Source organism: Hylaeus volcanicus, chromosome 5, assembly GCF_026283585.1.
Source record: "Hylaeus volcanicus isolate JK05 chromosome 5, UHH_iyHylVolc1.0_haploid, whole genome shotgun sequence".
NCBI lineage: Eukaryota > Metazoa > Arthropoda > Insecta > Hymenoptera > Colletidae > Hylaeus > Hylaeus volcanicus.
In genome coordinates, this window is record NC_071980.1 from 16,325,682 (window position 1) to 16,343,612 (window position 17,931).

Sequence of the window (17,931 nt, forward strand, 5' to 3'; positions counted from 1 at the left end):
CCTCTCTCTCTCTCTCTCTCTCTCTCTCTCTCTCTCTCTCTCTCTCTCTCTCTCTCTCTCTCTCAATCTACCCTTCCGGCGTTAGAAATAATATTATTGGTACCCAAAACCCCGTTTAATGAAATCTTTCAAATAAAATACTCTAGTTAACAATAAATTATTAAATATCTATTCACAAATATATGTATACGCTAATTATCATTTTATTACTATCCATGTCGCCCCCGTTCGAACTAATCTCAATGTCATCGCCATCACCATTGGTTATCGTCGTCGATGCTACTTTTGTTACACATACAACGGTCTAAGGTTCGTTGTTTACACGTGTAACTATTTCAACGGAAGAGAAAACGAATCGTTTGTTCGCTGATTTGTCCGCGAAGAAAAAGAGGGTAACGATGGTGCTGGCCGTTCAATAACGAGCGAAGTTGTGTTTACATGTTAAAAGACACTAAACCGTTGACGTGACTCGCTGAGCTAACTAACTGACATCGACTTTTGCGTCGGTTTCGTTAAATTTGAGATATTTCAGACTTTCACGACTGGTTTCTTCCTAGTTGACACTAATCGAGGATATAGAGAGCTTTGAATAAGATACTTGAACATCTCGCCAGGATTGCACCTTCTTCAGAGTTCAAACGAAACTAATAAAAACATATTAGACTATCTTTGTAAAAATAATACTTTGCGGAAAGTGACACTCGACTGGATCTTCAAAAGAGAACTTGATGACGGCATCTTGAATGCTTAGAAGGAGTGATATTGTTGCTTACTATTGTTCATCAACACTATCGGTTCGTTGATTAGCAATTACCGTAGGCTTCATCTTGATATGATAGTTTTACTATTAAATTAATTAAAAATTAAAAAAATGTTTTAACAAAACTTGAACAACATATTCAAGGCTCTAATCCTCCAAGCTGAAGAAGCTATAATCCTGCCAAAGCATCATTTTACACCCAAAATTCTCGATTAGTACCACTCATCGATGAAATTCGTGGAAGTTCCCTTGTTCTCTTCAGCAAATCATAATTTCCTACGCAGTTGCTAGCGGTGCACAATTTTTTCATTGGGACGAACGATTTTCTTAAATGAGAAGTTCTGCGATGAATAACTACACGGACGTAAATCTCACGATAAACAATATCACGATATATATTTTCGCATTCGAATTGAAAAAAAATAGACAAACTCTGTCACGTTGGAAACAATTTGAAACGCTATCCAGGCACCAGTTTCGGTTACTCGATAGTCGAATTCCCGAAGGACAACGCTTGATTGAGATTTAGAAGTCGAATGATTTTCAGGGAATCACTTCAGCGTGTCAATAACAGTGAACGCCTGCGAACGAACGACAGTTGCTACTATGTGGATGGATAAACAAAGCGCTTGGAAAAAAAAGAGAGAAGAAGAAGAAGATGGATTTTTCATCGAGATTCGCGAATTTTTTCGCGTAACGAAGCTTCTGAGTTCCAAGTACTTCGTTTCCCCATCGAGTACAAAAGATTTACGCAAATACATATGTTCCTGTGTGTATGTTTATGCCTTGCTTCTGTTCCGAGATGAACGCTCGAAAGTGATGTTTTCGTTCGGAAATCGAGGAACGAAAGGCAAGAGGTGATGTATATTATGTATAATATATTAAGTAACTTTCTGGCCGTCTTAATCATCGACGAGTACGATGCTTACTGATTGTTTGGGAAATGGACGCGGGAAATCCTCGTCTTCGACGTTCCCCGCCTCGCTTGCTGCGTGCCATTGCGAGAAACGATCGTCAAGTTCCAAATAAATCATTCACGGACGCTTATTATTCTTCGATATTATTTTCGATATCGCGTTTTAGGTCGTTGCATTGAACTTCGTCGAAAGGGACATCTACTTTCCAAATACGGGGACAGAAATATGGAGTTTGGCATTGAATTCACCGATTCGAGGAATTTGGAAAAATAGTTTTTTGTGATTCGAGTCCAGGAAAATTGATTTAATTTTTATTATGGAATAATTATAAGCTTTTCAAATTTTCTCTTGTTTACTATAGTTTCACGACTTTACTGAACGAATTATTAATTTATACAACATTCGAGGAACAAACCTTCCATAGAACAGGGATCAAATTCTATAGTTAAATTATTTTAATTGTTTAATGAAAATCACACATATTATTTGAAATTTCTTCTAGAACTCCTTAATTAAGACGCTTCAATTATTTATATTCGGTATTTGCTACTGAACGGAACAAATGGCGGAGAACTAAGAGCGCTCGTTTTGTCCCTTGATCTTCTTTGAACAAATCCTTTCTCGCAATGGAGCGCAGCCTCGCAAATATGCATCAGACTCAAACGAATCATGTCCGACGAATGCGCGTTTGTCGCTCAAATTTACAACGTCTCACACTCGCAACAGACACGCGGTCACACTTGCTCACACTTGTTCTCGCGCGCGTTCGTTGCAAAGCCTATACAATTACACCAGTACCGCTATAACTCTGCTCTCTACGCCTCCGTACCTCGTATAGAATATGACTTTCTTTTTTTCTTTTAAATCTTTATATACACGCTAGTTTATCGGCTGCTAATGTCGTTTACTAACTACGACGCGACTGGCTCGCGCTGTTTTCGCTTTCCCCCCCTCGTCGACACGAGTCACAGCTCGCCCCATTCGTTCAGCACACGCAAAACGGAAAATATTCGGCATGCACACTCGCACGGGAAACTTCTGATTAAAGGATGCGCGTTAACCCTTAGCAATCCGCGAAAATGTAACAGAGATGGTCGGAACTTCATTGAAAGGCCAAATGACGAATAAAAATTGTTAATAGATATGAATTCGCAGCATTTATTCGCTTGGATACGGATGCTGAGGAAAGCTTCTATTTGTTCAACGAGAAATTAAATTAAATTTATAATTCAGACTGTTAATAATAACGATTAGGTATTTTTTATTGTACTGGCGATAATTAAAGTATAAAGGGCTTACCCTCGCCTGCTACTTTAAAATTAATGGAAACACGAGTCTTTAAAAATATATCCTGTATAGTTTAGATAAAAAATATCAAAATGCACGCATCACGAAAAGAACTAAAACACTTCAAACCATCGTTTGTAAACACTGTCGTTCACGTGTCGTTCACTTATGATAACACCAACCTTACGAACGAAATAGGTGAATAAAATCAAGTTATAATTATATTTGAATTTTATAAAATTATAATTAAAGGTGAGAAGTTAAAGAACACCTTCTCAACTCATTCTCGGAGTGCAAAGGGTTAGTTTCGTTACCATGGCGGACAGAGCGGGCCGCTCGAAGGTCGAAAGCCTTTCTAGACCCGTGGTGCAGTCGAAACTGCTCGCATGAGTCGGTTTTTTGAGCTTAAACCGCGACCCACCCCCACTTTTACGTCACGCGCACTGTCGCCCCGCTCCAGTGGCAGGGGATACGCGCAGAGATGCATAGTCTATGCGCAGAGAAGAGAAATGGAGTGGTGGGGATAGTGAAACGTGGTGGGGAGCGCTCGCTGGTGACCTTGAACGGCCAGTTGAGTTTGGACTGCACGCAGGAAGGCCCTTCGAACGCGAGAATCGATGCAACGGTGATCGCGAATCGGCTTCCACGAAGGGCAAGTCTCTGCTCTATTTTCTCACGATGAACTGCGTTATTGCTATTATCCTTACACTCGATTCGTTACACACGCATCGGAATATCAAATTTAATTCGACAGCGAGGACTGACTCGAGCGATCGATACGATTTGGCGCAAGCTTGAGCAAGCCTTTGACTGCACTTGATACCGATATTTATCAGGTCAGTTTACAAATGTCTGCGTATGTTTGTTTCAGGAAATTATAAAGATAGATGTACAGAAAGTAGCTATTTTATTGCAGTCTGGTTCATTGAAATCTTTCAGTTTATTTAAAAGAAATTGGTACGGTGTTTCAATATGATTAAAATTATGATTGTCTTGACTTTTGATTGAACGCTATCATGAATTATGTCGAATGCGAATAAGATTTTTGGGCGAAAGATATTTTTATCCATTGATGTTTTTATGACTGTAATCGCAGTTATTTATTTTAGATGAAAATACACCTCTCGCGTTGTTTCATGTACATAGACATATTAGGGAAAGGTGTTTAAAAATGTTTCTACCTAAATAGTCCACCCTGTACAATTGAGAGTTTGTATTAATAATTAATAAAAATAATAAATCTCATCGTTCCGCATGATCAAATATCGACAACAGAGAGTCACCCTTCACGATACATTAATTAATTTCAACAATTCTAAGCGAGTCGACGCTAATGAACAATTCCACGACTCTATTGGTTTACCTGGTCGCTAAATAGAAAAAAGTAACTCGTCGCGCTGAACACAGAGCGCGACGTATCGATCCGATCTGGCGATTTCTGCCACCGAGATCGTCGAGACGCAGTGTTGTTATTCAAAAGTAGAAAATGTTAGAAAAAGCCGCGGACAGGTCCGTCTCGGTTGAGTTCGAAAAGTGGCGGTGTCGACGGTTGACAATTTCGATCAGTCATCGGACCAGTAACTCTAATGACCAATCTATTTTTTTTTTTTTTTTTTTTTTGAGGACTTCTTTTTTATCATTGTACGCCACAGAGTTGTTCATTAAGGAAGTGGTGTGAGCTCATATTATCTCTGTTTGGAAATATGTAAAATTTCTCCAGCCAGGAGAATATTAACAATATACTGTTATTTAATTTCTATATTTGATTCACTGTTAATTCATTCAAATACGTATGTTTTTTTTTTATTACCATCACTGCGATCAAAATTCTTGAAATCATGATTCATGTTTTTCTATCAAGTCTAGAGGTGTAACATTCTTTTTCTCACTTTCTCCGCCAATTGGGTGATATGGCTCACAATTACTTGAAAAACAACTTCACAGACAAATGCATCGCGTTCCTACTGCACTGCACTTTTCGTAAAAAACTCCATTTTACTTTTAATAGACTCACACAACTCCCATAACGAATGGTTCATACCTAAGCGCTCTCCGCAGAATATCTCTAGGACCGATTGTTGCTACCATTATTCACCATTGTCGTTACACGCGCGACAATTTGTCTCTCCGTTCCTTTCGAAGGGAGGTTCATCGTTATTTTTTTTTTTTTTTGTTCGAGCTCGAACGGAAGAAAGAAGAAAAAGAGAAACACGCCGTAATCACCGATAAATCTGACCAAACGTTCTAATTCCCTCCGAATGGGTTCTGTCCGGGTGGAACCGTTTCGTGTCGCAGGCGAAAAAAGAAATGGGCGAAAAGCACCCGCGCTTGGGGCGAAGAGTAAATGTTCACACTCTCCATTCAAGTCCATTCTCGCGTGTATTCGTACGTCCGGTTTCTCTATTTTATATATTCTCACGCATGCGCTCTTTTTTCGCTATTTACAAACGTACGCGTGTGTCGCTGACAAAGGAACATCGCGTCTGGACGCCAATTTTTACGGAAATTCGCACAAACGTTTATTTAAGCAATTTAATAATCGTGCTTTTATCTCATTGGCGATGCTTTTCGATTTCGAGTGAGAATCAGAAGGTTTTGTATCAGGCTTACATCACGCATTTATTTATTTCGTGCATGCTTATGGCAAATGTCTTCGAGTTGGTTATATCGCACCTCGAAGAGATTCACCATTCTTCTCAGATTATAGAATGTATTCGAACATGTTCCAAATAAAAATTGTCCCGTTTCTGATGGCTTGGAAACCACTAGAAAATTTAATTTTTGTTCTTTCTGTGTTTACATCTTCTAGCTCCCAGGAACAATAAACCCTTTTTTATCTGATACATAATTCGATATCATTTATAAATTAAGAATACAGCCAACGAAACGAATAGAAAGAGTGGCTCTGATGTAAAGGGTGATTCCTCCCTTGAAATAAAAAAGTGTCACCAACGAATACACCGTGGTTTTCGGACAATATTAACAAACATTTGCGAGAAGTCCCATCGATATCTCTGTTCGCGATGTTCCCTTGCCGCATAACGCCCGTTACCCACGCCTCCTACTACCTCGTTTTACCTAAAATAATTATTTAACTGCGCCAACTGCGCGGCCTCGATCGTTCAACGCTCCTAGACGAGTCCTCGTGCTCTCGTTTCCGCTTCTCCCATCTGTCACGTGTTGCTGTTCCACTATTGTTCTTCTATGGTCCGTAGACGGTGTGTTTTCTGACTCTTCTCGACCTCGAGTGGCCACTCGTGTATCCTCCCACGTGCCCAATTCCTATTTCGTTTCTTTCCATCTGTTCGTTTATGCCAGACTATTTTTTTTTCTTTTTTTTTTGGTTGCTCCTGTTTCTGTTTCTCGAGTTCGATCTCCTTTCGCGCGTTGCTTTAACGAACCATGAGGCTTTGTAGGAATTATAAAGTTGGGGACGGCCGGTAGAGAGGGTTGCCTCTGATGGGGAGCACGTGGGCCTCGGAGTTGAACACCCAGTCGTCCAAGTTTATCAAGTCGTCGTCGCTGAACAGCAGGTAGAGGTACTGGAAACAGACCAAAGGATCGATTTCAGTCATTATTTGTTAACAGTTTATTCATTAATAAGGTAATTCTCGTAGGAGTAGCAGTGTCTTCAGAAATTTTTGTGTTGGAAAATACTCGTTTCGTTATATAGGGGTTGTGCTTTCTATTTATTAATGATAGAACTTGAATTTTAATCGAAGAATTAGTTTGCTTCTTCTTTCTCAAGTTCTGTGTTGATCGCGGTAGTTTTAGTGTTAATAAATAAAAATTATAGACTAATGTCCGCATAATAAAATTTCAAAAGTATCTCTGAAGTTTTGCTAGAAGTAGAAATTAATGCTACACCCCTGTATTCGTTGCAATTCTAATTAAAATTATATTAAAGTACCAACTCTACAGTAATAAAACACACTACACATTTAAAACAAAATACACACGTTTCTTTTTTCCATAATAATTTACTGTAGTACGCAATTAATTTCAACACCTAATATATCCAAGAAAACGAACACAATTTAATCATAGACCGGATAATAATTCTTATTGTAAAAAAAAAACTGAGATGAGATAATCGGGACTCGTTAAAATTAATATTCGCGCAAGTACATCGACTTTTCCTCGAGAGATAAGCACGCTAACAATGTGGCATCAGGCCGCAGCCATTTATCCTGGTTACTAGAGGGATGTAATTCCTGAGGATCTTAGAAGCGTTTAAAATATCTCGGCGATCTTGGAAAAGCGACGGTTTTAATGAGATTCCTGGAAGATCTCGTGGGATTCGGATAGCAATCAACTACGCGCTAATAAGAGAATTAACGTCCTAACACACTTGCCGTTATGGACGATAATGACCGTCCGCGTTCGCGTTCCATTTTGCGGCCGCCGACGTTCGCTCGATTGGTTTAATCGTTACCCATCGCGGAGCGTTACAAAAACCACGGTTTCTCCATAGGGAAGTTAACGAGGTTGCTTCGCATTCAGGTGGATGCGATCTTAAGCGTCGTTGACTTCGCGAAGCACGATAAAAATGTCGGTGACGTTTTGTTCGCTCGGTTGGTGGTCGAACGAAAATTCCCTAAAAGGGAATTCCGAGAGAAAAAGGTTGTCGTTGATGGATTGGGAATGTCTGTGAATGAACATGCTTTCCGTGTAAGTGGAAATTATAATCTTGCGTGCGAAATGTGTGGCAGATGTTCAGGGTAAATCCACTTGTATGTAGAATAAGTGCATGTGTACAGGACATATGCAAAATGTGCAGGTGTTTTGACACTGTTCCACAGTGAAATGCATAGTTACATGTATGGTCACCGTATAGTCGTCACTATAGTAATCACGTATGTAGTCGCATACAATGCCATGTAGTCACGTATAGTCATATATAAACACACAAAACATACATGTAATTATATGTAGTCACAGCCACATATAGTCATCATTAGAGGATCTTAAAACGTGTCCTCCCACAGCAAATGCACACATGGATCAGGAAATAAAAATGAAACAATAGTCACAGCATCTATTAGTTGTTGACACGAAGAATTTTAAGCAGTTACCATAAAGCAGGTGTTCCTGCTTTAACCATCGCGGGAAATTGAAAGTAAAATATATTGAGATGAATTAATAGCACGATCAGCGAACTGTACCTTGAGAGTCTCGGCGAAGAAGTAGCTTTGCTGAACGTCGTCCTGTGGGGGATCAATCACGTAAACGTTGTGGAGTCCGGTGAAGCCTCCTGGAACGCGACAGTATTTCTCCAACGCTTGGACCGCCTCCCAACCCCACTCGCGGTATTTCGGGTCCTTTGTCAGTCGCCACATCACGAAGTACGATTCAAACGTCTGAAAGGTAAATATTTTACTCCACGTAAATTTGGCGAGTAACCTCTGGCGCTTGCTCTCCGAGTGACGTGAGAAAAGTTCGGATTGAATAATTTAGCAAGTATTTCTGGGACGAGGAAACAACAGGTATAAATATTAAAACGTTTTCTAGTTTGGTTGATTCAGGACAATATTTTTCAATGGTTATTTATACATTTACGCATATTTCGCTCATGACTACGTTGAATTTCCTTCATCTTACATTTCGATTTGTTGCATTGCTTATTTTATACGTATTTACTGGTTATGTATAACGAACGTCTCGATTTTCATGTGAGATGTTTAATTTTTTAAACGGTGGAGACACTTACTTCCGGTCGGAGGATGTAGTATTTCTCGCCGTTCTTCAAGCTCTTCGCTTCGTTGCCCTCGATGAAGTGGAAAGCTTCAGGGCCCAGTTTGGTGAAACTTCGATCGTAGGATTCGTGGCATGTGTTAGTCAAACCGGCGGCTATAGACATGTATCTTTCAGACATTTCGTTTTCCATAGTTTTGGCGCCCAGTGCGAACATCCCGCCTGGAAAAAGAAAAACATTCCCGACGATTCAGAACCAGTAAGAAGTTGAAACTCATTAGTGTCATTTATATATTAAATCACCCTTTAAGATTGCTTTTATATTTAACAAAAATCTGCAGAAATTTTATAGCGAAAATATAATAACTTTTCCAGAAAGATGGGAAAAGATTGTACTAAGGGGGTGATTACATTTTTCCATAAAACTCAAGGGTACGTTTCGCATATTAACTCGAGTAGCAGAATGTAATACTTGCTGGAGAATTGTCGACTTGAAATTTGAGTATATTATAGAAAAAATCTCTATTCATTACAACGATCTCAACTAGTCTGGAATATTTTAAATTTTCTCTACTTAAATGTGGATTTCTTACGTACGTAAGGAAATTGTAATAAAAAAAAAAAAATTAAAACAAAAACACTAACTTCAATTCCGATCCAGTTATTCCTCCCCATAAAGAAACAAATTATAAAGAAAATTTTCCTTCCCTTGATTCGAAGTATCTACTCGGATAACGCAGTTTGAAGTAATCTCGCTGGCAATAAAACACCGCGCAATAAAAGAGATTTCACGGGAATACCAGCGAATGAGGACTGCTGCGTAGAAGAGTGAGTGGATTTCAGTTGAAACTCACCAGCGAAACACGCCAGATGACCCATTTTATGGTCCAGCCTGTCGTACTTCAGATCGGACACGTAGAGGAGTTTGCCAGGTGACGTCTGAATCATGTGTTGATCTATCGCCGCGATCGCTTCGTCGTACATCTGACGTGCCTCGACGTCCTCTTTGCCAGACTGAATCCAAGCTTTCAGCAGGTACTCGTAAAAGCTGTCGCCGAGTCCTCCCAGCGACATGTGATCTGTAATCGAAGAGGAAACAGTTTCTTTAACCAATTGCTGCGGCCCAATCGATCTCTTAACGTGGTATAGACGAAGCGGTATTAGGGCTTAAAGTTAAAAGTGGAGTTTTATTTCAAGAAGATGCTAAACTTCAGTCTCCCATTAGGTACTATTAACAAAAAGAAATTTACATGCAAATTGCAGGATATAAGGGCCTCTATATTATGGCTTAAACGAAATTTTTTTTATATTATTAATTTAAAAGATATGGTAGTGAAGTTTCGTTTTTTAAGTGGAACTATATGTTTTTGGGAGGATCATGCGATAGTGCTTTTCAAGACGAATTCATTGACCCTTAATGTATCTACCCAATTTTTATTAGCTTTCAAGATAGAATGCTTCGAAACTTACTGATTTTCAGTGGAAAAGTCTGAGTTTGAGTGACCGCGTAGGACCGCTTTTATGACTGGTCACTCAAACTCAGACTTTTCCACTGAAAATCAGTAAATTTCGAAGCATTCTATTTTGGAAACTAATAAAAATCGGGTAAATACATTAAGGGTCAATGAGTTCGTCTTGAAAAGCACTATCACATGGCCCCCCCCCCCCCCCCAAAGAATATATCTTGATACCCTGTGTATCGAAAACGTTCACAACCCTACACCTCTAATTAGGATGCTAAATAGAATTTATTTTGCTTTCTCTCCCTCATAGATCAGTAATCGCACCATTTTCTAGCGTTGGACTTCATTTTACCTACGAGCATCGTGGAAAGAGGAGAAAGGAAAGTACTCGACGCTTTCCAGTAGAGAGAGAGAGGGAGTTGGAAAAGTTGCGAGAGTAAAACTGCTCGAGCTCTTTTCCCTTTGTCCTGCTGGCTCTCAGACGAGTTGTCGGAGTAGCCCTCTTCTGGGTACAAAAACCTCCGATAATCCGCGACGAATCACAACCCGGGCTGTCTTTCGCGTTTCCTGAAGAACCGCAGGGTCGCTCAGGTACCCCGAGTGGGCGACCATTTCGTTGCTCGTTGTCGTAACGAAGCATCCTTCGCCAGGACCGAATTAAGGTACGAGCTTTGGGAGATACAGCCCACGGGACTTCGCCAGCTGGAGAGCCTCCAGAGATTAAGTAAAAAGTTACTTCGTTTGCGAACGTTGACTCTAAGTTTAAGTACCCTTAATTGCATACTTTTTAATTAACACTGGCGTTCACTGTTGACGTTGTAAGATTATAATTATGGTAAGATGTAAGCGGTATTCGCGTCAGAAATTTTGTTTATATTTGATAAAGGATAATAGAAATTTCACGATCTCTTTTCTTGGAACTAGAGAGGGTGGTTATATTTTTTCATACAACTTGGTATGTTTCAAATATTAATATGCAGTCCAGATTTTCTGATTTTATGACAGGACATTTCATCGAGGGCACAAAATTGAAAAATTACCAACACTATCGTTTAGGGCGAATGTCCTTATTTTTGCACATGAAGAAACACCAGTTTTTCTCGTAAACTACACTATTAGGATTTTTTGTTTAATTTTTTCCATACTAATTTTAGTCCAAGTTAAGCCCTCCAAAAGTAAATTACATTAGTACGAGAAGAGAAATAATTTAGATCTGAAAGGATCAACAACTGTTGATATCCCCAGGAGCTTTTTCTCTATCCTACATATACATATTTTGCTATCCCTCCGAAGCCTGATTAAATCCCAGTGTTCCAAATTTCCCCTAAAAGTCCTCCATAGCCAGCTTTCATGCACCTGAAGCTCTCTCATCCAGGTAAACAAAATTGTCCCTATATTTTTTTCACCGAAGAAAGCTCCGACGACGCCTGGCGGCCGCCCCCCCTTTAATTAGTTCGCCGAAGGATTCGCGGCGGAGTTCGTTCGCCCGTGGAACCCGCAGCAGCTATAACTCGACGGACTTCAATGGAACCATAAATTTCAGAAGACTCGAGGCTTGACGGTCGACCGCGGTCCGCAAAGAAACGAAAACGGACGAGCGCGCGAGAAGGACGGATGGTTGGTGGGTTCCGAGGAGGATGATAAATATTCTGGAGGTGAGCGAGGGCGAGGGAGGGAGGTGGTGGGAAGGGATCGTCATACGCGCAACGGGAAAACACGGGAGGTGCACGAAGTCGGCGGAACAACGAGAGAAGAAGAGAATTTAGCACCCGAGGGGATGCTGGCCATGATAAATGCGTTATTCGGGATCGCGCAAAGAGATCTCGGCAATGGCGTCTCCGCGGCAGGCGACGGAAGCACAAAAGGAAGCCGAGAAGAAGCGAAACAGGAGCAGCGCCGTTTCCTCTGACCCCTCCGTGGTCGCGTCGAAACTATTTCAGCGATATAATTGATGGCCGTCGGATTAAAAATCTATTTTACCCCGAAATTCTCCGGGCGCGAGAAGATTTATTAAACGAAATTACAGTAATAAAGCCACCAGCCGCATTTACATCGGACCTCTCTCCTCGCTCGTCCCTTTCGCCTCGCCAGGGTCGATGTTTCTCACTGATAATGAGCGCGTTAATTTTCTACCCCTCCTTTTCGTTTATTTGCACTTTTGACGGTCGCTCGCTGGATGAATGATCTTTCGTTGCTCTCGTATTCGTTAAACGTCGTGGTATTAAGAAAAAGCGTGTAATTTGTGTACACGCCGGGATGGAATAGAAAAGAATGCAGGGGAAAGAGCGAGAAGAAGTTTATGATATCATATTCAATTGATTGGGAGATGTTCTCAAACCGATACTCGAATTTAAATTGCAATGACAGCGACCAAGAGAAGAGAAAATATTTCTTTTAGGTCTCGTTGTTAAATATTACTGCTTCTATTAAAATTCTATTTTATACTGTTCAAAGAACGTCATACAATATCTATCCCATTTAGAAGACTCGACAGACTATCACTGAATAAGAATTTGTTCAAAATTGCTGACTTCATGCGAAGTGCAATCTTGCCAACAAGGAAGAAAAGTCAAAACAGGCCCAAAATGAAAAAAATTAAACAAAAACGTAAAATAGCAAGTGCAGTTATAAAAATGTACCCTGAAATTTTATGTAAAAATCTAGAATTATTCCCATGTATAATTTCCTCGCAAAAAATTCCCAAACACCTCATGGTTTTTCGACAGACAGGTTTTTATCGAGCCCAGTCGAAATGTATGGAGCCGTGTCAGCTGTATCAGACGCGAGAGAATAATTAGTTTCGGTTGTTACAATTTTTTTTAAAAAGGCAAACTGATCGGCTGTAATTGAAATTGGCGTGGCCAGTTTGCAGAAAGCAAATCGATTCGCGCGGCCCTCTTTGAAATTGATCGTCGTCGTTGTGTTCGTTACTTTTTCGTACGTGTGGCCGGGAATATTGAAATCGAGACGTGTGAACTGGGAGGAACAGAAATTGAAATGCGAGTGGTACTTGGTAAGAGGTTCGCGAAACGAAACGAGAAGCTCCGGGATGAGGTTGAGGCACGCGAGAATCAAAGAGAGTCAAACTCGTTTAAAAGGATGCGTGAAAATTGAATCTCCCAACGGAGGAGCTCAAACTACTTCGAATCACAAGTCTTGGAGTCCTGGAAGCGCGCGAAGTGCGGAGACAATTGTATTATAAACAAGCGTTTTCCTTTGAAATCAATTTCCATTGCAAGTTCCTCTCTTGTGTGCTACTTGAACTATATACTTGCACCAAGTATGATTGACACGATTCCTACTTTTCTCAAGCATTTGTTTTTAAACGGAATGACATAGATGGTGGTCTTACTTTTTATTGTGAAATACTCATCGGGATAATAAATTATTTTTGAGTGTTTCAGTTACTCACGTTGTCCCCATTTTCCAGTCCTAGGATGAATATAATTCGGATAGAGTCCTTTCGGTTTCTCTAGGTTCTTCAACACTTTCCTGACGTTCTCGACCCTGCTCTTGAAGACAGGATTGCCAGTGATGTCGCTGAGGTAGGTGAATTCTAAATGCATCGTGCCAATTTCGGATAGTATGCTGCACCCGCTGCTCGCCCATCCATAATTCTTACTAACCTGGACAATTCGAGGGAAATTTCGTTTCGATTAATCGACGAGGAAGTTTCCATTGAGGCGCGATCGAATCGAACGGGAACCAATTAAATGAAATAACAAAGACGGTGTTTACATTATGGCCGATTTTCTCCTTGCGAAACGAACTCACTCTGACCACTGTTTGCAAGACAAATATTAACCGTTGTCGTGAAATTACAACGTTACAGTATAGATAATAACGACTATTCTCGGTCCCTGAGAGAGAAATTAAATTGAATTTTACCGGGACTCGTGGAAAGCGAGCTTGGAATTCTAGAAAGGGACGGAGACTTTGCGGTCTCGAATGCCAACATTAATTTATTTCAAACGTTTCGAATCGTAGATTTCAGTTATTTTCACTGTTTATCAATGTTTTAGATATATTTAATTTTTCTTTCCAATATTAGATGGTAGTATCTAAAAGAAAATTGGATGAAAGCTTCTTTTTATATAGAATTCATGATTTCAATGCGATCTTTTGATTACAAATTTCCTGATGAAATTTATATAAACTAGGATTGATTATAATTAATTGAATGATCACCTCCATTCGCGACAAAGAAATATAATTTTAAGACATCTCCGAAGACGCTTTTCAGTAAGTATAAAATGTAATACAGAAAGATTTCTAGCGATTTCAGCTCGAATAAATCGCCGCGAGGTACGTTGATACGAAAGACAGCAAATTTAATCTCGGCGTTTATTTAATGTACCGTGGAAGTGTAAACTCGTCCGGCGCGGCTCCCGAACGCGAGAAGTAAAACGTTTTCCAGCTGGATTTTCCATTCGTTCGGTTCGAGTCTTCGAGCGGAGCTCGCAGTTTTCGCAACGTTACAGCTAGGGGAGACGAAAAGAGCTGTCGAAGCAGACACAGTAGTCGCGTCGCTCGACTGGGAAACGAAACGCGCGAACGGCGAAACAAAGCGTGGGAAGAGTGAAATCAAACGAAAAAGGCGACGGGGAAAAAAAGTTCGCTTGAAGTCGAGGACTCGCGAAATGGTGGGCAAATATCACTGGAAAGAAGAGTGATTCACGGAAACGATGAACAATGGTGAAGACAATTATGGGAAGTGCGAATGGGGAGACGAGAAAACGCGAATATGGGACGACAGAGGAATGGAAAAACATAAGAATGGATGGAGAGAGTGGGGAACAAACGGTGGATGCCGAAAATATATCGAAAAGTTAAAGGTAAATGTTCGTAATCGAACATTTTCTCGTCTTTACACGTTGATACATAATCGTTATTTTTTTTTTTTATTAGTTTTCTATATTAACAAAAGGGTTATATCAATTCATATACATATTTACAATGAGAAATTCATTTGGTAATATCAAAACTATTATTTAATTTAGTCAAACTTCATCAACAGATATAGAGGGTACGAATATTTATGGGATTGACTGTATCTACTAATATTGACGTCTGTGAATTCTTTCAGGGGTTTTATCGAAAGTGACTCAAGTTCCGCGTGTTTCCCCATCGCATATCTTGTCAGGAGGAATACAATTAAAGGGAAAGACGAACGGGAGAGAAGAGACAGTGGAGGAGGATGTAAAACAGGCTAAGTGACCTGGGAACCGTCTTTCGCGGCCTCATTATTCGTCTAATTAAGAATTTGCATATTAATCGCGGCCCGTCGCTTTGGCGAGCGTGACTTGACGGGATCGTTTCAATTAAACTAAGAGTATACAACGTTGTTCCCGTCTTACGAACGTGCGCGAAAAAACCATCGCGGTTACCGCCTTCCCTGTAGAATCTTTCCGACTTTGTTTTCGTCGCCGCGGGGCAACGTGCGTTACCAGCGAAAAGAAAAATTAATTTACCCTGCTATGTACAAAAACTGGTCTTCCCGTTATCTTCCACGATCTCGAACACGAACCTGTGATTCGGATCTTCTCGTGATTTTTAAAATTTCTGACGGACGCACATTATTTCATGCCAGAGTGAAATCAAATTTCACAAGGTTTTACAGAAATCGTTTATATTTTTTGCGAACCACGTACGCTGACTTTTATCGATTTAAAAGGACAAGTACGTATCAAAATTCATTTTTGTTCAAGCCTTCTAATTAATTTTAGTAACTCCATTTATAGCTAGAAGCTTTACTTCGGTAATAGAAATCTGATAAAAAATCTCTGTAAATTTAGCGTTAAATTTATGGAACCTGAAGCGAATCAGTTCGCAAAGAAATCACTTTCCAAGAGTTTTACATAAATTCACGAGGAATTTCCCTTGGAATATTAAGTCGAAATCGCGAGGCTCCGGGCTAGGTCGTAAATGTTTTGCGTCCCGTAAATTTTGGATCGCAATCGCATCAGAAATAATTAACATTAAAACATACTGGCGTTGGCGTGGAGGCCCGACGTGAAACCACGAAATCCCAGACTTACCCCGGTATGGAGATTGATGAGGGAATGAGGAATTCCGGTTTCCGTCTGGAAAGCGGGCAACATCCGTTCGCCAAGCTGAGCCGCCTTATCCCGGAACATCACGTCCCCGGTGAGGGCGTAACAGGCCAGCAGGCTTCCCATGAAACGAATGTTTGTCTCGAACAGAGATATCTCGGAGTTCTGGAAAAAGAGAAGAAAACACCTTTGGTTAATACACACGTTCAGTTTCGCCAATAGGTGGTCAGGCTAAACGACCTGGCGAAATTCCAATGACGGAAACATTATTGTAAGGAACGCAATTATAATTTATTCGTCTGGTTTCACAGGTGAACAGGTGAATTAATACTATTTCAATGGGGGTTCGACAACTTGGAATTGTTTGAAATTTTGTATTGGATTAGTGTGTACGGTTCAATGTTCAACGCAATATTCAATGTTCAATGTTTAATGTTTAGTAGTTAATTCAGTGTTCAATCATATTTAATTATTCAATGATCATTATTTATAGTTTACTGTTAAAATATGAAATGTTCAATGTTTAGTAGTAAGTATATTGGTACTTTTAATTATTTGATGAAGATAGTACTTTATTCTAGGTAATCATTACTCAGCATTTACTATTCTATTCATGTAAATAACACCACAAGGGTATTCACAGTATTTTTGCAACAATATGTCGGCTTCGTAGAATCCATATACCTAATGAAATACTACAGAAAAGCATTAGGAAAAAACGGAAGGGCTGAATTGCACTGCACACCTGAGTCCTGGACGGGTTCATGCGCGATACAGCATGGATTTGCGAAGTCAGTTACCGTGATCGTCTTTTTTTCTACGTTCATGTGCTTTTGCCTTGTTTGTCGCACTAACTCACGTTGCTTACGTTCCATTCGTCCATTTCCCACAAAAAATATATATATATATCCGTGTACGATATCGGCCAAACAGTCTTTTCGTTCAGCTTTTCATTTTGGTATTCGCGTTTGGTGTTTAAAAATGCACATGTTCTATCTCTGTTTCATTTTATGATTAATTATTATAATCCCGCTGAAACTTATAGAATAAATAATTTCTTAATTAGGAACGATAATTTCGCAGTTTCAAACAAGTAACTATTTTACGTTTCCACCCTTTATATTAGTCTTTCTCGGAACCTATGAATATTATAATTATAATTACTAAATTGATACATCAAAGAAATTCCTTTTCCAGTTCCAGAATACTAATAAATCATACTTGGAAGTTCTAGTATTCGTTGGAACTTTTTCCTACGATCATAATTCCCCGTCAGATGAAATAGACGTTGCCTCTTATTACTTCCGCCGCAGTTGTTATTTTTAGTTAGCAACAATTTATGAAGCATACCGTCACGTTGATGAGAAACTCTACAAAGGGGATTACGTGCGTGAGATCTTCGAATCTCGTTGAGTTCTCGCACGCCTTTGCGGCATCGTGCCTTCGTTAATAGCGTACTTAACGCTGAAGTATTAAGTTTAATTACACCGAGTACTCGATAATTTGTCTTCTGCAATTCCTTTGCCAGGGGAGCAACTTGCGATTAGTTTCCCCAGACGTCTCAGTACTCTTTTTTTGCAACGTGTCAGCAAAGGATGGGTAAAACGGTTAGTCAAATAAAAACAGACCTGGAGGTATAAAGATTAGTGGGGCAAGAGAAATTAAATTCAGTAGACATCGATTGTGTCATTAAACAAATTTATTTTCTATGCTAACCAATACAGGACTTCTATTGCTTTTGTTAACTAACAGGAGAG

General features: G+C 39.9%; 1 protein-coding gene across 2 annotated transcripts in view; it reads right to left on the reverse strand.

Moving 5' to 3' along the window:
• Positions 1-100: 100 nt before the first annotated feature.
• LOC128876568 (mannosyl-oligosaccharide 1,2-alpha-mannosidase IA) overlaps positions 101-17,931 on the reverse strand; it is a 540,141-nt gene continuing 522,310 nt past the window's right edge. For both annotated transcript variants that reach the window (XM_054123042.1, XM_054123043.1), the window contains 6 exons: positions 16,160-16,339; positions 13,534-13,747; positions 9,513-9,737; positions 8,675-8,880; positions 8,130-8,324; positions 101-6,506 (listed from right to left, as the gene is read on the reverse strand). In XM_054123042.1, the coding sequence (XP_053979017.1) occupies positions 6,384-6,506; positions 8,130-8,324; positions 8,675-8,880; positions 9,513-9,737; positions 13,534-13,747; positions 16,160-16,339 (1,143 nt within the window). In that variant the 3' untranslated portion in view covers positions 101-6,383. The remainder of the gene's footprint in view (positions 6,507-8,129; positions 8,325-8,674; positions 8,881-9,512; positions 9,738-13,533; positions 13,748-16,159; positions 16,340-17,931) is intronic.